The sequence below is a fragment of the Triturus cristatus genome, chromosome 3_1 (genome assembly GCF_964204655.1).
Source record: "Triturus cristatus chromosome 3_1, aTriCri1.1, whole genome shotgun sequence".
In the NCBI taxonomy this organism is placed as follows: Eukaryota; Metazoa; Chordata; class Amphibia; order Caudata; family Salamandridae; genus Triturus; species Triturus cristatus.
This window is the reverse complement of record NC_140583.1, coordinates 620539013-620561633: the sequence shown is the minus strand read 5'-3', so window position 1 is coordinate 620561633 and position 22621 is coordinate 620539013. Positions and strand designations below refer to the sequence as shown.

The 22621-nt window shown below is 51.3% G+C and overlaps 1 protein-coding gene across 1 annotated transcript in view; it reads right to left on the bottom strand.

Moving 5' to 3' along the window:
- The window catches only part of PDCD7 (programmed cell death 7), a 154910-nt gene that overhangs the window by 98019 nt on the left and 34270 nt on the right, over positions 1-22621 (bottom strand). Inside the window, exon 2 of the mRNA XM_085644565.1 lies at positions 10982-11120. Within this exon, the coding sequence (XP_085500691.1) occupies positions 10982-11120 (139 nt within the window). The remainder of the gene's footprint in view (positions 1-10981; positions 11121-22621) is intronic.

The following is a 22621-nucleotide window of genomic DNA, read 5'->3' as shown; positions in this document are numbered from 1 at the left end:
GATTTCAAATTCACTAGTTTATTCAAGTTTCAATATTTTATTTAAAATGTATAGAGCGCATAAATGCCCTTGGGTGACTTGGTGCTAGCATTTACCAATTTCCTGACCTGAACGGAGGGAGAAGAAGACTACAGAGAAAGAGAGAACAGACAGGATTTCAGTTGTTTCCGAAAACTTGTCATATTGGACTGACATTTAAGGTGAATAGGAGTGGATTCCAAAGTTGACAGAGGAAGTGAACAAAGTTTCTGCCACCCCAAGAAGCTTTCTTAATTTATGGAACTGTAACGGATTTGAAAACAGCTGATCACAACAGTCTGCTAGGAGTATATCACATGAATTTCTTTTTCAGATACTCTGATGAGAAGCCATGAAGTGCTTTATGAGCCAAGCAGAGAACCATAAAGGCTACACTTTTTTTTTTTAACTGGAAGCCAGTGAAACTCCGATAAGGCACCAGAGACAGTTTTGAACCTTGGTATTTTCTTAAGACAACGACCGGCTGCATTCTGCAGGGTCTGAAGCTTATTTCGTGAGCCTTATTTATGCCCAAATAAAGGGTATTACTGTAAACCAATATGGATAATACTAATGCAATGACAACCGATTTCTGCAAATCGAAAAGAATAAAGGGCAGAACCTTCTTCAAAGTTCACAGCAAGAAGAAACAAAACCAGGTCAATTTGTTAATCTGAACCGTGAAAGACGGATCAGAATCAAACGTTACTCCTAAATTCATAACTTTGGACACTGGCAAATGGGAAAGGCCCCAAGTGTGAGGCCATCACGATTGATTCCACAAAGAGGTGTCCTTTCCAAAAACAAGAACCTCAGTTTTTTCTGAATTCTACTTGAGACAATTGCCTCTCATCAAGCTGACAAATGCATACATCTGCTGAAACGGTCCGCCACCTCGACAACATTGCTAGAGATCGACAACAATTTGTGTGTCTTCAGCATAAGACACTGTGGCAAATCCAAAGTAACGCATTAACTTAACAAAAGGGCCACATAAATATTTTAAAAAGTGTTGGGCTCAGTGATGTCCCTTGGGGGATACCACAAGGCAGAAAAATGTATTTTGAGTTATATTCTCCAATGAAGAGAAAAGATCATGGGCCGATACAACAATCACGATTTCTGCTAGATGCTATAGCAGAACCACATGGCTCACTGTGTCGAAGGCTGCGAAAAGGTCCAAAAGGAGCACCGCAGTGCTCCCTCCATTTGTCCATGATATGTCAAATCTCATCGGAAACTACGAACAGAGCTGACTGTTCTACAATTTGACCTAAAGCCAAACTGTGCCTCATCCAAAAACTCATTACTATCTAGGTACTCTAAGAGAGTACTGTTAAGATGCTTCTCAAGCACCTTTGCCAGAAATGGCAGAAGTGAAATGGGTCGATCAGTTTTCTTTTCCTTAGAGTTAAGTGAGGGTTTTTTCAGCAAAGGAAGAATTGAGGCTTTTTTCCCCCCAATCTGTGGGGAAGAAACCTACACTAATAATGATGTTTAAGAAAGTGGAAAGACCCGTGGCTATCTTATCAGCTATGTCATGTAATATTTTGGGCGCACAGGGGTCTGAGGTGGCTCCTGATTTAGTGTGACCGATTAACTCGAGCACCTGGTCAATAGTCAAAGGTGGAAAATTGTGGAGCTCACTATCATTAAGGCTCGAGTAAGCAAACTCTGTGCTTGGATCCATTAAAGATCGGGCAGAATCAAATTCACCATATACTGCTTCCACTTTATTTTCGAAAAATTACGCCAGCTTAACACAAAACGTCCGGCTGGGAAGGATGGCATTGGGAAGATTAGGGCTAGAGAGGGCCTAAACGGTTTTTAAAAGCTCTCTCAAGGATATATTGGCCAAATTGATTTTTTCAGTATAATGATTTATTTTCTCAACAATAATACAATTTTTATACCCCTGAATATATCTACATCTTTCCACTTCACAATAATTTGCTCTCCAGACTTTCTCTTGCCTATGGCATTTTTTTTCTTCAAGGCCCTAAGTTAGGGTGAAATCCGGAGTGCGGTGCATCTATTCCTATGAGTTTTTACATATTTTGGAGGTGCCAACTTAGTAATTGCCTCATTTATCCATTCTGTAAAGTTTGCTGCAGCGGCACTGGGGTGCTCTGTAAGCAGCAGCTGTATATCTTCTAGACTGGTTGACAAGTCCATCTTATTAATTCTGTTCCAGGCCTGAGTCTTTTTGCCCTGCCCTACAATGTTAGCTATAGATTTATGAGATGGAATGGTAAGGCTGAAGCAGATTCCCTTGTGATCTGACCAGGTTATCTGTAATACAGCTTCCAGCCAGAGATCAGAGTTCCAACAAAAAAACACCATCTAAAGTGTGTCCTGCTATGTGTGTACCAGTGTTCACCAACTGATTTAAGTTAAAACAACTCAAATTATCAATTAAAAGTGCTGAATCTTTATTGTTGGGGTCTTCCAGGTGTAAATTAAAATCGCCTAATATGTGTAGTTAGGGTATTGTACGCTTAACTCTATGAAATTGCTTAAGGCATCTAAAAGCATACGTTTTTGGGCACAGGGTCTTATATATCAAAAGACCATAAACCATGGAGTTGTTGGTCAATTTACATTTGAAAGAAAGAGCCTCACTGTCGGCTAAGCTGGAAGGTTAACAGGTTATCTCCAAAGAGTCGCGATATACTACCATTTGGCCTTCGACGCATTTACCAGCCCTGTTTAATCTAAAGATAGCATATTCAGCAGGCAAAGCTGCGGCAAGATCCAGGTCTGAAGTCTCATCAGCCCAAGTTTCCATTACAAGTAATAGGGAAGGAGTATGTTATTCTAAAAAATTTCTAAAACTCATTATTCTTATTAAGTGAACAAGATTTGATCAGAATGCATTGCAATATAATTGACTAGGAATCAGAAAGCGACCGTAGCTTGTCGGCAAGCAATATTTGCTCCAACCAACAGCCAAAATTTCACTTACTACAATGAAAAATCTTAGCACCCTCACAAAAAATGTAATTATTACATAATGCATGCCTACCTGAGGAGCTGACTGGCAGTAGCACTTCCCTTGTATACTTCTGAGGGAAAATGACCAGGGTTCCTGGTGCATGGCACGCATGGATGGAAGCAGACGGGGGTTACCTGACATCAGGGCTAAATAGCGTCCTCCAGGAGAAAGACTCCATATACTAGATCAATCAAGTGAACTGGAGCAACTTGCCCGCATAGCTACAGGGACTGGTACCACAGTAATCAAACCCCATTCTTCATTTATTAAATCCAGGACTATAAACAACAAAAGAGATCTATTTTTCAACAGCAAGATCTTAGTTTCTAATGGATATCGTTCCAAAAATAATCTCAAAGTGCAACCACACACCAATCACATCAGTTAGGAAGGAAGAACAAGCATGGAATACCCTAAAAGGTTTCGCATATGGTTTATTGGTTTCGCCAATATTTAGCCAAACTGTACAGCAGCGTCAATTTGTAGGTTATGCACCTACATCTTTTTATTTACCAATCTGAGGTGAACTGGTAAATAAAAACTTTAAAAAGAGTTATGGGAGGAGCCTAGCGCGCATCCAAGATGGTCGCGTGAGCACAGGGCTCCCCGGACCCTTTCTGCTCCTCGGAATTTATCCTGAGAATATCCTGATGTGGTTTATGGAATCTGGGAGATGAAGACCAGCTGAGCACATATCTCTTTTCAAAAATCAACTCGGACCTGGGAATCCTGAGTTGTCGTCGTCGGAACTTTTGGGACCCACCCGACGGAGGTGACCGGGGTGAAGGTGACCCGTGGGGCCGGGCTGCAATTGAACAACAGCGGCTTCAGCGCGGTGCCAGATGCCGATCCACCACTTTCGGTTTCGGTTTTGGACTTCAGGAGACCAGCTGGCGGGTGCGCTCGGGGTGGCGAGGTGCTTCCTGAGCCTCTGCACGAGGTTTTCCTCCACCTGCCACTAGAGTGCCTATCACCTCGGACCCCCTATACCGACATTTTGAGGTCTTCTTGCTGGTGCCCTTACACCTCTGGATTGGAGGTCCCCTTGAGTGACCGTGTTCACATGGGGGGCAAAGGGGGTCCCGAGGGGCGCAAGACCAAGGCCTCCCTCCGCGGGGGAGCGGTCCAGAGCAACAACATGGACCGCTACACCCAGGGCAGAGGGTCCCCTGGCGCTGCTGGCCTCCCCCCGGATGCTGCAGGGGGAGGCACGAACGTCTCTACGGAACTTTCCCTGCAGGACATTATGGGCGCCATCGCTGGCATCAGGGAAACCATCGCCACGCAATACGAGGCCCTGGCCCGTAAGATCGACACCGTCGCGATTGATGTCACCCTGATCCGGGCCGACCTCTCCAAAACTAACGAGAGGGTCCAGGCCCTCGATACACGGACCTCCACCCTCGGTGCGGAGGTGTCGGATCTGCGGGCCGCGCTTGGAGACATCAGGGTGGTCAACGATCATATGGCCCGGCGGCTTGAGGACTTCGAGGGACGGGCCCGACGCAACAACATCCGCGTCATAGGTGTACCGGAGTCCTCCGACGGCCGCCCGGTTGACCTCGTGGTCGAGGAACTTATCCTGCAACAGTTGTCCCCGGCTGGCCAAAGTAAGTTCTTTGCCGTGGAGCGGGCCCATCGAGTTCCGGGCGGTCGGCCACGGCCGGGGGCCCCCCCGAGGCCTATCGTGGCCAAACTATTCCACTACAGGGACCGCGACGCTATTCTGCAGGCCTCACGGACCCACGGCCCGGTTCGTCACGAGAACTCGACCATCAATTTTTACCCGGACTTCACACAACTGGTCCAGAAACAGCGGATGGGATTCCAAGGGGTGAAGCGTCGTCTCCGCGAGCTGGGCCTAAAGTATTCGATGCTCTACCCTGCAAAACTCCGAGTGGAACATGGGGATCGGACAGCCTTTTTTGACTCTCCTGTGGCCGCAAGTGACTGGCTGGACTCGCTGCCGGACGGAGGTGGCCGTCCCGGACCCTCTGCGGGCACCGCAGGTGACGGGTCCCCTTTAGAATGACTTTTGGTCCTTGATTTTGACGTTTTGCACTGTTCAGTTTGGTCTTACTTCTTTTGTATATTGTGTTTCACCAGGACCTGTGAGGGGGGCGGGCGGGGACGGGTCCCTTTCCTCCTCCGGGGTCTTTTCGTAGAATGGGGTTAGTGGGGCGACAGGCACACTGCAAGTTGGGGGGGTTTTTTGGCCCGCAGGGGTGCAGGGTGGGGGGAATTGGACTTGGGGTGGGGTTGGGGGGGAGGAGGGGTTGTTTTGTTGTGTGTTTTTTGTTCACAGGGCGAGGTATTGATTTTTGTTCACATCTGGGAACTGTGCTGCAGGCTGGGGGACCCTTGATCTATTGGAGGGGATGGGGGGGGACGGGTTGAGGCTTATGTCATGGAACGTCAATGGGTTGGGGGACCGTATCAAGCGGGGTGTAGTGCTGCAATATTTGCGTCGTTTGACTCCTGATGTGGTGTTTCTCCAGGAGACGCATCTGGTTGGTAATGTTTGTCATGCAATGAACAGGGGGGGATATCGCCTCGTAGCCCATTCTGGTTTCACAACTGGTTCCAGGGGGGTGGGCATTCTCCTGCGAACCTCCCTTCCGGTGGAGATCACTAAGATAGTCTCTGATGACAGAGGGCGCTATGTGTGTTTGATTGGGAGGTGGGAGGGGCAGCCCCTTACCCTGGTTTCAGTCTACGTCCCCCCGGGCCTCCAGAACTCCACCTTCACTGACTTGGGTCGAATGCTGCTTGACCTTCCGGACAGCCTCCTGCTCATGGGCGGGGACTTTAATTCTGTGGTTTCGGGTGAACTGGATCGTCACCCACCAAGGACCCTCCCCGCTGCCCAGGCATGGCTGGGTGGGATGTTGGAGACCTTCGGCCTGGTGGATAGTTGGAGATTAATGCATCCGACCCGATGTCAGTTCACCTTTCACTCGGGGGCGCATGGGAGTCTCTCTAGGTTAGACTACTTCCTTATGCCCGCGGCGCAGACTGGTCGGATTAGAGAGGTCAGGCACCTGGCGCGGGGTATCTCCGACCATTCTCCGCTGTGGCTTCTTTTTGACACCGGGTCGCGGTCTGCAGGGCGGATCGCTCCCATTAACCCATGGTACCTGCGAGACCCTACGACTCGCGACAGCCTGGTTAAGGCTATGGACCAATACTTCCTTGATAACGAGGGGTCGGTGTCGTCTGCAATGTCCCTGTGGGAAGCCTTTAAAACCGTGATCCGCGGACACGCCCTCTCCCAGATAGTGGTGGCTAAGAAGGTCAAGAGTGAGGCAGTGGTGAGGCTGGAGACTGACATCTCGGGGCTGGAGTCGGCCTTGGAGGCGAATGTCACTCCGGACGGGCTCCATGCCCTTAGCCTGAAACAGTTTGAATATAGGTCCCTGGTCACTGACGCGGCCAAAACTATGTATAGGGAGCAGCAGGGTAGACTGTACGACGCCGGGGACAAGGCGGGAAAGTTGATTGCGTGGCTGGACAAAAAGGAGAGAGTGAATCGTGTGGTCCCGGAGTTGCGTGCTGCGGAAGGTGTGTGTGTGACTGAGCCGGATGAGATTGTGGAATGTTTCGCCGACCACCTCCGGGCTGTGTACTCCCCAGTGACTGACAGAGATGAGGACGACTCTCGCCTTCTACTGAGGGATATTGCCTTGCCCGGCCTGTCCGTTGAGGACCGTGAGCGGCTGGACGCCCCCTTGTCGGCGGATGAAATAGCGACCGCGATCCGCTCCCTTCGCTCGGGCAAGGCTATGGGTCCCAACGGGCTGCCCATTGAGCTATATAAATTGCGCCCTGATAAGCTTGCGCCCTTCCTCAGTCGCATGTTCCGTGAGTCTCTCGCGGCGGGTTCCCTTCCGGCTGACCAGCGTTTGGCCACGATAGTCGTGATCCCCAAGAAGGGCAAGCCGCGAGACCGCTGTACTTCTTACCGGCCTATTTCACTGCTAAATGCAGAGCCTAAAATCCTGGCGAAAGTCCTTGCCAATCGTTTGTTGAGCGTCGTGTGCGATCTTATTCATCCGGACCAATGCGGCTTCATCCCGCACCGCAACACCGCTCTTAACTTGCGGCGTCTTCACGGCGCCCTGGCCAGGGCGGAGCTCCTCTCCGAACAGGCCGTGCTGGTGTCTTTGGATGCCACGATGGCTTTTGACACCATCGAGTGGCCATTCCTCTGGGCTGTCTTGGCTAAATTTGGCTTTGGGGAAGGATTTATTGGCTGGGTGAAGCTTCTTTACACGGGACCCATGGCTCAGGTGGTGGTGAATGGGCGCGTCTCTCGGCCCTTCGCCCTCGGCAGGGGCACGAGGCAGGGGTGCCCGTTGTCCCCTTTGCTCTTTGCTCTCGCCCTGGAGCCACTCGCTGCTTGGCTCCGCTGGGAGCCCTCGCTTAGGGGGATCCGGTGGGCCCCGGGCTTCGAAGATCGGGTCTCGCTGTATGCGGACGATATTCTCCTGTATCTCACCTCACCGCGGCAGTCGCTCAACGTCCTCTTTGACGTTCTGACTTCCTTTGGGAACAATTCGGGTCTCACGATCAATTGGTCTAAATCCTGCGTTTATCCCATCTCTGGTGGTCCTCCTCTCCTGCCGCCTCGGCTTCCGATCCAAATATCTCTGAGCGGCTTTAAGTACCTGGGGATATACGTTTCGCTGGACCCGGTGGCTCGCTATGAGCAGAATCTCCTGCGTCCACTCCGGCGATTGCGGGAGGACACGGCCCGGTGGTGCAGGCTGCCCCTGTCCCCGCTGGGTCGGGCCGCGCTGTTCAAAATGATGTCCCTTCCCAGGTTCCTCTATGCACTCCAGAACTCCTTCGACGTTATCCCGGTGGCCTACTTTCGGGAGGTGGAGAGCCTGCAGAGGAGACTGGTGTGGGACGGGCGGGCGCGTATTGCTCTTGCTAAGCTTACTCTCCCCTGGTACGACGGGGGCATCGCGCTTCCTGACATTCGCAGGTACTATTGGGCCTCGCAGCTATCGGCCATTAACCATGCCACGTATGCGCCTGGCTTGAATCCGGCGTATGAGATGGACAAGTTCCTGCTTCCCGGCGGGAACTATAACAGGGCACTTTACTCCCGCTCGGCTGGCCGGACCCTTACGGGTCCTACTAAGATTGCGGTGCGGACCTGGAGGGCTGCCACTGCGGCCACGGGCTGGAGTGAGCGACTGACATGTGCTACTCCTTTGTTTGCCTCCGACCGTCTGGGCAGCCTCTGGACTACGAAGGGGTTTGACCAGTGGGATACGATTGGTATCAGCAAAGTGGGAGACCTGTGGCATAAGGGCACGGTTAAGACTTTCGCGGCGCTCCAGGCCGAATACGAGCTTACGGACAGGGAGTTCTTCCGCTATGCCCAGGTTCGACACGCCCTGCTCTCGGTCTTTGGGGAGGGGACCAAGATCCCGGTTTCCTCGCCCCTCGAGGACCGCATACTTGACGGACATGTCCCTGACAGTACCATTTCTTTAACTTATAAAAAACTGATTAATCATCGGGCTGACCTCTTTGTGCGCCTCCGGGAGGCTTGGATGGGGGATGGGGTGGAATTGGACGACGAGGACTGGCAGTCTGCACTGTCGTCCCCCAAGGAGGTCGCCATTCCAGCCCGTCTCCGGTTGGTACAGCTTAAGATTCTTCACCGGGTGTATGTGACGGGTCCTCGCTTGGTCTCGATGGGATTTTCCGACGACGGGCTCTGTAAGCGGGGTTGTGGGCTCAGCGCCACCTTTCTCCATATCCTGTGGGAGTGCCGCGAGGTGGCGGACTACTGGCGCCGGGTCCATACGATTATGGGACAGGTCACTGGGGTTGTGCTGCTGCCGGAGGTGCGTCGCTGTGTCCTGAATGTGTGGGAGCCCAATGATTACAGCGCGGCTCAGACTCGGTGGGCGGCCCTGGGGAACATGATTGCCAAGAGAGATATAGCGCAGCTTTGGGGCGCCCAACGGCCGCCCACCGTGTCAGTATGGAAGGAGAATATGGACTGGTGTATGTTCAGGGAGAAGACTGTGTATGTGGCCCGTGGTAAGCCGGGGGCATGGGGTAGAATCTGGGGGCAATGGAATGCGTATCGCGGGGGTATCTGTACGCCCCCCCTGGTGGACACCGATATCGCCATGTCCCCCTGACCCTTGATGGTTCCTGGCACCTTTTGTAATAACTACATATGGACGTTCATCTCCCTTGACCCCCCCCCCCCCCGTCCCCAGCCTCCCGGTACTCCTTCCTTTTGCCGACTGCTTAATGGTCTGCACTGGAGTTCCCCGGAGGAAGCCTGACCCGCACTGTTTGCCCTTATGCCTCGCCTTTTGTTTCTCTTTTAGTTTTTGTGTCTGTTGGACTTAAGTCTCCTGTTCCTTTAGAACTATCCGGAGCCACTACGGGGCTGCGCCCCGGGACTTGACTGCAGCCTTGATAAATGTATATTTCATTCTGTACCTAGCGGCCGGCCCTGGTGGTTGTAGGCCCGTGCTTGTAACCGAATTATTGTTCAATAAAAATTTTAAAAAAAATAAATAAAAAAAAAAAAGAGTTATGATGCAGCTGTTGCATCATTTAGTTGAAACATGCACCTACCAAAATGACGCATTTTCTCTAAATTTATCAATCCGGAATGTTTTGGTACATAAAAAGTAGTGCCAAAAGCACTTCTTTAATAATAATAAAAAAATGCCCAAAAGTGCTTTTAAAAAAACAACAAAAAAACGAGTGGGATGGGGACAGGGGACAAAGCAACACGGAGGACAGGTGGAGGAAGAAAAGCACTGGTGAAAGAGGTCAACTTGAGGCACTGGATGGTGGGGGAAAAGTAGGAAGCGAGAGGACAATGTGGACCACTGTGCAGGGGAGAAATTACCATGGAGCACACGGTGGGGGGGTAGGGGTGGGAAGCACATGGGCCTCAGACGAACGTGGAGCACTAAGGGTGGGCAGAGAAGCACACCAGGAAGACAGCTGAAAGCATGCACTCTCATGGAGTGCTTTACAAAAGAGTATTTGAAAAGTGAGCACTCAGAACAACAGAAGGAGCCAATCAAAGAGGTGGAAACCAGGCTATGCTCTATGGGAGGGTCAAAGACATGCTGGGCAGGCTAAAAAAATATATATATGGCCAGCGCATAAAACGCAGGCAAATGTAAAAAAGAAAAACCACAAAGCCAATAGTAAGCAAAGGGAGGAATCCATTCCTAGGCAAGCTTTCAGCATGTCCCAATACGTCTTTCCAACGAGACTACTTAGAACATCTATGTGTTACAATCCAGAATTGAAGACCGCAAGATGAGACCAGTATGAATATATTTTTACCTTTACATTCTTATATCAACATTGGTATTTTCGACAATTTGAAAATATTAAAAGATTATTATTATAAGCATTCCACAGGAACAAACCAATTAAAAATAACAGAGAGCAGAGAAAGATAACATTACAAGTAATCTGGAAAAGTTGAGATATACCACTACCCCAGAGTGCATCAAAGACCTTAGCAAGATGCACCATAAGGTTCCGAATTCCGGCCCCCTTCAAGTAACCATTAAGTTAAATGCCCCAATAGGTTCCTGAAGCTTGCAATCATCTGTGATGCAGACATCCAGCTTTTCCAAAACCTCACAGCAGACCCACAAAAAGACACTGAAAGTTGCACGAACCTTAAAAACCCACTGAAAACCCCAGTCACTTGATCACCGTGATGGTTGCAAAAACAATGTGTATGCCTGACTTAAAGAGAGCAACTGCTTTGTGGCTCCACTTACAAAACCAACAAATAGGAGGAAGGTTCGAAAAGACGTATGAACAGTGGATGCTACTTGGAGAAGTTATCAATTAAAGGAACAATCCTGTTAGCAGTTAGTCTGCCGTAAATCTGGAGACTTTCACTAATCAGGTACCTGAAGCATTCACAACGCACCTAGCTGAGTGCCCCTTTACCTTTTCGGGCTGCAGCTTCTTTTCTTAGCTTTCGGAGCTTTTCCAAGGCACGCAGCACAGAGATCATCCTTTTAGTGTCTCCTTGTTTTTTCAGTACTTCAGATAAGACACTGTCTGCAGCAGCTTTTACTTCCCGTTCCTGTATCAAGAAATAATTACATCTCCAGCATTAGGCACAGTCAACACTGAATGCAGCATATGTTTGCACCGTTTCACATACGATGGCACACTCCAAGCAGACACCTAACGATATTTTGTTAGCAGATGTCACATTCACGGTATATACCAGCAGACTTTTGGAATATCATACCACTTCTGAGGAATACGACAGAACTTCTTGGGCATACAATGAGCTTTTTTTTAATCAAAGTAATCTTGGTGAGAATATCTGTTGGATGCTGAAGGGACTGCGGCCTTTTTCTGTCTCCATGTAATGATCGTGAGGTCCTGTGGAAATACAAGTGCTCACCTCTCATGTCATGAGATCGCAGTGCCTATTTCGAGTGTCTTTGGCAATGCCACATCTCATGTACGTATTGAGAGTGATTATATCTTATTCGCAGGTCCACTGGAATTATGAATTTCTGCGGCCGCTGTGCTTTTTGCATAGTTATTGATTTGCTGCATTTGACACACAATCCATCATTTGCTGCATGATCTGCATATTTTAACCCAAAAAAAAGTATCTAGCTCAAACAGATCAAAGGATACAAAAAATATAGCGACTCCGGTTCCTGCGCACTTGAAGGCTTTGCACAAAAGTTGACTGGCCATCTTTCAGTACCTTATTGCTGTATTTGGTTGTTAAATTAGTACTACTTAGGTGATCTCTTTCCAGACAGTGTTACCAGGAGTAAAAATGACAAAATAATGAAGTAATACTAAGACAAGATGTGCCGCATGACAAAATAATGAAGTAATACGATCATAAAGTGTGCCGCATTATGCCACATAATTTGGCTTTTCCTGATGCATAATTTAGTCAAAGCCGGCAGCATAATTTAGTCCTCTGCCGCATAATTCCAGTGGCCTTGCATCAATTTAATGGAGGCATTGGTTCTCTGTACAGAGTGTCATGCCTTCTTTCGGCTGTCTGTACTCTTTAGCCCTTTATATTCATCTAATCTCATCGAGGATAGCCATTTGCACACTGTGCAAACAAAGCTCTTTGTTTCTTTTAAATCTATGTGGGCGCATTTGTCGACCGTCAGAGGAAATGCAGCTTTTGTTTCACTTCTATGTAATGCCCACAGGAGAATAGGTTAGGTTCTCACTGTGCCAACACATGCAGCCATTATTCCCTTTTTATTTTGGGATATGAACCATACATATATTATACATCACTAAGAGAAGAAATTCCTTCTAAGGCTCTGAATCAGAGTTTGCTGGAATCCTGGTGATTTTTATCGCAGCAGATAAATAACGGTACCTTGGGGTAACTGTTGAAAGTGATAAGTAGCACCTATCACGAGTTTCAAGGGAACTACATGCGGACTTTGGTTCTTAGTGCACCAAACTCCACCTGGTATGGTAAATACTGTTCACTTTTCATCTGTGAAATTGCAGCAGGTTTGGCCTTCTGAAATTTAACAAGCGAGTGACATAACTAACCTGGTAATTATCAGATGCGGTAAACACCACCCAATTTATACTTCCGACCATCAGAAAACGCCAACCAAGTCGTAATCAGTGCAATAGAATACAAAAAGGGAAACATTTTCAGGTAAATTGGGTCAGTTAGCCAACAGTGTGTAGCTTTGAGACACTCTTCCTTAAACCCTCCTCGACCGGGGAGAAACGACCACCCTGATCCTCCCAGACCTTTCAGCAGCCTTTGACACCATGTCCCACCGCACCCTGGTTAAGCAGCTTTATCACATCGAAATCCAATAAGACGTCCTCAACTGGATCGCATCCTTCCCCACCAGAAGAACCCAAAGAAACCATCTACCACCTCCGAACCCAAAAACCTCATCTGCGACGTTCCCCAAGGGTAACCCCTCAGCCCCAACCTGATCAACGCCTGCATGACCAACCATCCTCCCCCCGCCCCCCCACAGACAACATCGTCAGAACCCATTGACTGAACATCATCTCTTATGCAGACGACAACCAGCTCAACCTCCCTGAAGACCCATCCACCAGGAGGACCTAGCTCCGCACATGCAACAGGGTCGCTGACAAGATGCAAAGCAACTGCCTCAAACTCAACAGACAAAACAGAAGTACTGATCTTTGGGAACAACACCTCCCCCAGAAAGGACTCCTAGTGACCCACAGAAGTGGGACTCTCAAACACTCGACCAGAACCTTTGCATTATCCTGGACAACAAACTCACCATGAAAAACTACATCAACACAGTCTCCTCTGCCTGCTTCCTCACATTTCACATGCTCCGTAAGATCTTCAGATGGCTCCCAATCACACCAGATGCACAGTCACTCAAGCCCTCGTCACCACCCGCTTGGAATAAGGCGCACACAGCAGCCAGACTCATCCTCGACCTCCCCAAACAGACTCACATCAACCCTCACCTAAGGAAACTCCACTGGTTTCTCGTGCACAAGAGATACCAATTCAAGATACTTCCCCACAACTACAAAGCCCTGCACAATCAAGGGCCAGCGTACATCAACCACCGTCTGAGCTTCCATCAACCCTCCAGATACATGCGCTTTGCCTCCCTCTCACACCCCCCGCATTTACCTAAGCAACAGTGGAGGGCACTCCTTCTCCTACCTCGCCGCGAAGTGCTGGAACAGCCTCCCCCCTCCACCTCCGGACTTTGTCTTCTCTTCAGGCATTCAGAAGGAAAAACAAGACCAGGTTGTTTAACTGATTGCACCTTAGCAGCTTGGCTCTCAGCACTTGGATACCCTCCCGAGTGAATAGCAGTGCTTTATAAATCCTTTTTGATTGACTATTTTGCTCTCCTTGTGCCGTCTCAATCTCCTGTTAAATGTTTCCATACCAATCTTATTGAGCAAACTTGTGCATGTGATGGTATAGTCTGAGAAAATATATTAATTCTGGCATAAAGCACAAATTATAAGAGTAGAAGTATTGGATTGGGAGATGGTTAGAGCTAAGTGGCAAATGGATTTGCCTTTCAATAAGCCTCATTTATCTTCAAAGATCCAATACCCTACAATACCCCAACACAAATTCCCAATCAGCTTTCAATTTAGTATGATTTTGTGATTTCTGTTCTGAAATTTCTCAACGTCTGATACTTGGAGAAACTGCCTGGTCATGAGAGATCACTTTTTTGTCAGATTTCTTGGAATTACATGATCTCACCTTTACTCCACCGTGGATTAAGTTCCCGCAGGCCCTTTCTGCTTCCTCTGACATTGTATTCAACACATTTTCTGGGAGCCCAGGGTTGTACCAAAGTGGCGGACATTCATTTCGGCTAACTGTCTGTCCTTCCTATCCACAACTATCACTAGCATTTTGTAGGGCTGGAGAAAATATACGCAAAGCCATGCATTCCATATTTCCCCATCATTCAATTTAAGGAACAAGTGCTGATTCAGTGTTCATCTCCAGAAGAATAATCAACTGAAATACATGGGACAGAGGTGGAAGCTAATATAGCTCTAATTCGCGACATGTCCATCTTCCCCTCTCCAATGGAAAGCAGTGGGTTTTTTCCTAGCTATTATAGGCCGCTTATAGCCCCATGTATATTATGTGATTATCCCATTGATGTTTTTTTTTCATAGCATTAGAGATTCTGAAAACAGAAATGGGAATTGGAGTGATGTCAACACTTTGATTTTATTAATCTGCCTAACTACTGACACAATTAAATAGCATCAAGTGTCAAAATCTTTCTACAATTTGGATAAAAACCTACAGCAATTCAAGCGATATAGGTCATTCCTCGATAAAGAGACATGTAGTCCCAGCTACTCAATCACACATGTCCATCTCTGTTGATAATCCAAGGTATCAAATAACTCGTTACATTAAGCCCGGCTTTGATTCTAAAGTCAAAATTAACAGAACATGTTGCAATGTGCAACTTCTGCAAAATTGCCACTTTTTTGCCTTTAATCTCCTGTTCCCTTAACGGTTGCATAACAAGCCTGTCCCAGAGAACCTTTAGTGCCCTTCTGGAGAGACGTGCTAATGGCTACCGGGAAAGGAGAAAATAGGAGCCTGCACTGGCAAGAGAGGTTACCTCTCTCCAGCAGGAAGCCACAAGGGTGTTGGCCCAAAAGGTGAGCTTTAAATGACAAGCTGCCTTTGAAGAGCAAATGGGTAACATTTCGGAAAGGGTCTGCTCCATTGTTTAAGTAGATAGGCTGGCACTGTAGTCGGCCATGGGGAAACAAGCTGGCAAACTGTTTTTTCAGGGGCATGTAGTACCTTGGTAGCCACTTCTGGGGGTTGGGCTAGGGAACTTTGGACGCAGAGGGGGGGGGTTTCTGCATTGTTGGAAGTGTGCAGAATGGGGCAACCTGGGATAGCCAGATGCCATACTTCACAGGAAGTGGTAATCAGAAGGGAGGGAACCTGGTAGCCCATTGGCTACCAACCGCATCCTACCATAAGGGCATTTTTAGAGTATGAAAGGGCACCCCTGGCACTCAGATCTCAACTGGTCTGGAAGGAGCAAAAAAGGACTGACCAGCTAAATCAAGGACTCAAAGAGGGGCTGCACTGGGGTGGATTTCACCTGCTGAACCTGGTGGCTAGCAAAGGAGAAGGGACTGGGCTTGTTGTGGAATCGTTTCTGGAGCCCAGCCCAAGCAAGAGACTCAGAGGGTCAGTTGGCTGATGACCTGCTCGCAACACCAGGCCAAAACAGCTGAACAAAACTGCGAAGGCAAGCTGGTAGCTCAGAATCCTCCTACCGCCGCCATACACCACTGTGCTGCACCAAAGACCTGGAGTTGCATCTGAGTCTTCTGGGCCCGGGAGAGTCGTCAGAGTGCCGCTTGGTCACCCAGAAGACTAGTTTCGCCCAGGGATGGATCTGGCTGTGACCATGATACTAGGCGACTGGTAGCCCGACTGGACTTCTCCCAGAACCAAGAGGACTTTGAGGGACCCGGTGGCCAGGACCATCTCAAACCCCTCCGTGGACTGAGGAGTAGCATCCGCAGCATCCTTAAGCATCTTCAGCATCCTGTATCCCTTGCATCAGGACCACTCCATACAAACCTTCAGCAAAGAATAAAACTGCCTGGAACAGACTGAAGACTGCTTCACCTGCTGATGTAACTGTTTCAGCGGACCCTTGCTGGTCCCCCAAAATGCCTCTTGCTGAAAAGGTTTGCCAAATTTGTTGATGGTTGAGTAAAATGTGCATATTTACTGTACCTTGTAAATAAAATCCATATCTCCAGAACCCACCAGTGGATCTTTTTCATCATGGAATCTAAAAATACAATAAAATTACAGTCTAGTTTTTCATAAATTGGTGTTGGGTTACTTGGGCGTCTCAGTCATTTCTTCAATTCTTTGGTGCTGTTTAAATGCTTTACACTGGTTTCTTTGTGTAAGTCTTGCTGTTCTGAGCCACAGCTATCCAGGGTTGAGTTAGATGGTTTAACAAACAAAACGTACTGGTCCTAAAGGGGTTGGTAAGTGCATTACATGGTGAGGTCGCACAACCACACCATATAATACATCCCATTTCCTCACACCTGCGCTCTGCCCTCCTTTTTTTGCTCCCTCGGGTATGCCCAAGACTTAGCACTTCAAACGGGGCCTTTCCTACCCTGCCAAGTAAGTAAACAGCAGGCGGAAAGGATGGCCCCCATCTGTAGGAAATATACTGCTTGCAAAGGAATTCCATTTTACAGTGAAAGACCCGACGCTTTTTCAGGGAATCCAGAATGCTCATCTATTATAGACAATTACATGCTGAAGAATGGATTGTTAATTTTCAAATTAAAAAATAAAAACAAAAGATAACAGTAATTTGGGGGGGAAATACCTATTTAACAGTAGGCTTGCGCTGTGTTTTCGAAATCTCTGGTATCATAAAAACAAAACTCTTAAAAGGGGCTTAGAGCACACCCATTACTTATCTTTGTTTTTCAGTAGCTGGCTTCCACGTGGCATTAATAGCCATAGGCTGGCTTTAAAGTAGCTCCCACGTCTCTCTGGTTTCATTGATCAGCACCTCCTGCTCACCTCAGTCTTCTCATGGTGCTTGGAGTCGAGTCTTCCGTTGCCGCAGAGCCTGGCCAAAATACTGCTTCCCGTGGGCAGTGTCCTTACACTGCAGTCTCTCTTTATTTACTTTCCAATATGCACTCTGCGTGCATGTCTCTGCAGTTCCTCATGTTCAGCCCAGCTTATAATGCGATGTATGTTAACTCGTAGGCTTTCTACTGAAACCGAGCGAACAGGGAGCGCACTTCATTGTTAAATACTTTGGAGAGTACCTTCCGCCATTATATTTAACACACGCCTATGGTGATGAATCTCTGCTACTTACTACCGTTGACACCATTGGCAGCCAAATATAGATATTGCCGCTCTTTGTTTTGTGTAATACTTCAGACTGAGGTGTGCAGTTCATCTGAAAAGTGAGCCATGGCTGCCACCTTGTGGATCACTTGTAAATTTAACACAAATGTTAAAAAACATAGATGTCTTGTTTTTAGGTCTCGCCTGACTATCGCGTAAGCGATCGCGCAGCGAGACTTATGTAGGGGCTTCCGAAAATGCTCCCAAAGGCTTCCCAGGCGGATCGGGTGGCGGTTACGCGCACAACCACGCGCATTCCATTTGCCACCAGCTACTTCCTGCGCGTGCGCCGCCTCACGCATTCAGAGAGATTTAGTAAGGGGCACAAGACCTTAGGAATGCGGTTTATGGCAAGTGCATGTGAGGCATTCAAGCGCGAAGCTGGCATCTGGCATCGGACTTGAAAGCAGCAGACTGCTTTAGCCAGAACTTTCGTTATAACTCACACCCCATATGCTCATTCCCTCCCACCCTTCCTTTGATGTCCGCTTTTCTTGTTGTTTACAAACCACGCCACATACTGCTGCACGCCGCACACTGCCGCACGCCGCACACTGCTGCATTGTACACTGCTGCACGCCGCACACTCCTGCACGCCGCATTACTCACTGCTGCATGCTGCACGATACTGTTGCACGCCGCACACAGCTGCACGCCGCTGCATGCCATACAGTGCTGCATGCCTCACACTGCTACACGAAACACTGCTACACGAAACACTGCTACACGAAACACTGCTGCACGCCACACACTGCTGCACGCCACACACTGCTGCATGCTGCACACTGCTGCACGAAACAGTGCTGCACGCCCCACACTGCTGCACACCACACACTGCTGCACACCACACACTGCTGCATGCCGCTGCACGCCGCACACTGCCGCACGCCGCACACTGCCGCACGCCGCACACTGCCGCACGCCGCACACTGCCGCACGCCGCACACTGCCGCACGCCGCACACTGCCGCACGCCGCACACTGCCGCACGCCGCACACTGCCGCACGCGCGACCCGGTACACTGCTGCACGCCGCTGCACGCCACACACAGCTGCACGCCACACACAGCTGCATGCCGCTGCACGCCACACAGCTGCACGCCACACACAGCTGCACGCCACACAGCTACACGAAACACAGCTGCACGCCACACACTGCTGCACGCCACACACTGCTGCACGCCACACACTGCTGCACGCCACACACTGCTGCATTACTCACTGCTGCATGCTGCACGACACTGCTGGCTGCAGCAAACTGCTGCACACTACTGCACGCCGCACACTACCGCACGCAGCACACTGCTGCGCACACTGCTGCACGCCGCACACTGCTGCACGCCGCACACTGCTGCACGCCGCACACTGCTACATGAAACACTGCTGCACGCCGCACACTGCCGCACGCCGCACACTGCCGCACGCGCGACCCGGTACACTGCTGCACGCCACACACAGCTGCACGCCACACACAGCTGCATGCCACACAGCTGCATGCCGCTGCACGCCACACAGCTGCACGCCACACACAGCTGCACGCCACACACTGCTGCATGAAACACTGCTGCACGCCGCACACTGCTGCACGCCGCACACTGCTGCACGCCGCACACTGCTGCATTACTCACTGCTGCATGCTGCACGACACTGCTGCACGACGCACACTGCTGCATGCCGCACACTGCTGCACGCCGCACACTGTTACACGAAACACTGCTGCATGCCACACACTGCGGCACGCCACACACTGCTGCATGCCACACTGCTGCACACTACCGCACGCCACACACTACCGCACGCCACACACTGCTGCATTACACACTGCTGCATGCCGCACACTGCTACACAAAACACTACTGCACGCCCCACACTGCTGCACGCCACACACTGCTGCACGCCGCTGCACGCCGCACGCCGCTGCACGCCGCACACCGCTGCACGCCACACACCGCTGCACGCCACACACCGCTGCACGCCACACGCCGCTGCACGCCACACGCCGCTGCACGCCACACGCCGCTGCACGCCACACGCCGCTGCACGCCACACGCCGCTGCACGCCACACGCCGCTGCACGCCACACGCCGCTGCATGCCGCTGCACGCCACACACAGCTGCACCACACACACAGCTGCACCACACACACTGCTGCACCACACACACTGCTGCACCACACACACTGCTGCACCACACACACTGCTGCACCACACACACTGCTGCACCACACACACTGCTGCACCACACACTGCTGCACCACACACTGCTGCACCACACACTGCTGCACCACACACTGCTGCACCACACACTGCTGCACCACACACTGCTGCATTCTGCACGACACTGCTGCACGCCGCACACTGCTGCACGCCGCACACTGCCGCACGCCGCACACTGCCGCACGCCGCACACTGCCGCACGCCGCACACTGCCGCACGCCACACACTGCCGCACGCCACACACTGCTGCATTCCACACTGCTGCACGCCACCCACTGCTGCACGCCACACACAGCTGCACGCCACACACAGCTGCACGCCACACACAGCTGCACGCCACACACAGCTGCACGCCACACACAGTTGCACGCCCAACACAGTTGCACGCCACACAGCTGCACGCCACACACAGCTGCACGCCACACACAGCTGCACGCCACACACAGCTGCACGCCACACACAGCTGCACGCCACACACTGCTGCACGCCACACACTGCTGCACGCCACACACTGCTGCCCGCCACACACTGCTGCACGCCACACACTGCTGCACGCCACACACTGCTGCACGCCACACACTGCTGCACGCCACACACTGATGCACGCCACACACTGATGCACGCCACACACTGATGCACGCCACACACTGATGCACACTGCTGCATTACTCACTGCTGCATGCTGCACGACACTGCTGCCTGCAGCAAACTGCTGCACGCCGCACACTGCTGCACGCCGCACACTACCGCACGCCGCACACTGCTGCGCACACTGCTGCATTCCACACTGCTGCACGCCGCACACTGCTGCATGCCTCACACTGCTACACGAAACACTGCTGCACGCCGCACACTGCTGCACGCCGCACACTGCTGCATTACTCACTGCTGCATGCTGCACGACACTGCTGCACGCCGCACACTGCTGCACGCCACACACTGTTACACGAAACACTGCTGCACACCACACACTGCTGCATGCCACACTGCTGCACGCCGCACACTACCGCACGCCACACACTGCTGCATTACACACTGCTGCATTACACACTGCTGCATTACACACTGCTGCATTACACACTGCTGCATTACACACTGCTGCATTACACACTGCTGAATTACACACTGCTGCACGCCACACACTGCTACACAAAACACTACTGCACGCCCCACACTGCTGCACGCCCCACACTGCTGCACGCCGCTGCACGCCGCTGCACGCCACACACTGCTGCACGCCACACACTGCTGCACGCCACACACTGCTGCACGCCACACACTGCTGCATGCCGCTGCACGCCACACACTGCTGCACGCCACACACTGCTGCACGCCACACACTGCTGCACGCCACACACTGCTGCACGCCACACACTGCTGCACGCCACACACTGCTGCACGCCGCACACTGCTGCACGCCGCACACTGCTGCACGCCGCACACTGCTGCACGCCGTACACTATCGCACGCCACACACTGCTGCGCACACTGCTGCATTCCACACTGCTGCACGCCGTACACTGCTGCATGCCTCACACTGCTGCATGCCTCACACTGCTACATGAAACACTGCTGCACGCCGCACACTGCTGCGCGCCGCACACTGCTGCGCGCCGCACACTGCTACATTAAACACTGCTGCACGCCGCACACTGCTTCACCCCGCACACTGCTGCACGCCACACTGCTGCACGCCACACACTGCTGCACGCCACACACTGCTGCACGCACACGTGCAGTGTGTGGCGTGTGTGAGACCGGCCTCGTGGCATCGGCCCTCCCGACCAGCAAGCTACCCTGCAACCGCACCGATCCTCGATGTCACAGACTTCCGACCCCCATGGCCCAACATCCCGAGGGCCGGCCAGATCCCCAACACGCATGCCCGGCCGAGGGAGAGCGAAACCCCCCAAACCAGACCGAGAGGCGCCGACCCTGTCACACCTCTGGTCTCTTCCCCGAGGGAGGTTTCGATCGACCACCAGGCCCCCGGTGAGCGGCCGCCTCGCCTGCTGGGTGTCTGGAGTCCCTCCCAGACCCACCTGAACAGATCAAAGGGCCGAGCGACAGGAAGTCCCGACACACCGCCCCCAGGCACCAGACCCCTCTCCGCGAGGACTCCGGACTTCAAAGAGGAGGGGAAGTATAACAAGGGGTGCTGAAGGGACGGGAGCTAGAGAAGACCTGGACTGACGAGAGCCTGCTGACCTGGTCGCGGCTCGATCGCTCCCCGAACGGAAGAACTCTGAACCATCTGAGCCCTGCTGACGCTGTCGTGGCTCCCCGAACTCTGAACCATCTGAGCCCTGCTGACGCTGTCGCGGCTCCCCGAACTCTGAACCATCTGAGCCCTGCTGACGCCGTCGCGGCTCCCCGAACTACGAACCTCCGGTGCCTGCTGAGTGACTCGCGGCCCGCTCCTCCAAGAGAATCGGCAGAGATTGCCGAAAGAAGCAACATCCCCTCAGCTCGAGGATTGAGAGCTGTGCGCCGGATACTCCGCAGAGACACTGATTCAAAGACTGTCCCGCTACCCCTTACCCCTCATCACGAGATCGCTGCCGCTTGTGGCACTAATTCTGCACCTGCCTTCCGGATCATAAAGATCCCTGACAACTAACGATAAAGTCTATTGTCTTGTAAAGAACTCCTGTGTGGTGTCCCTCTATCCGAAGAGAGTGAGTGCAGCGTGTGCGATCCTAGGTACGAGACCCTTCCAGGAAGGGCCTCCCCGCTCTTGCTCGGCCTAACTCTGGGAAAGGTGGGCCTCCGGGTGGTCAGGAACGTATTCCGCAACCTCCCGGGGAACGCCTTCCAACATTTGGTGGCAGGCGACGGGATCCGAGCCAACACCTAGAGATCGTGCAGTAGACGGCTAACGCACTACCAAGAAGAAATGGAAGGAGAAACCTCCCTAGGTGCCGCAGGCACC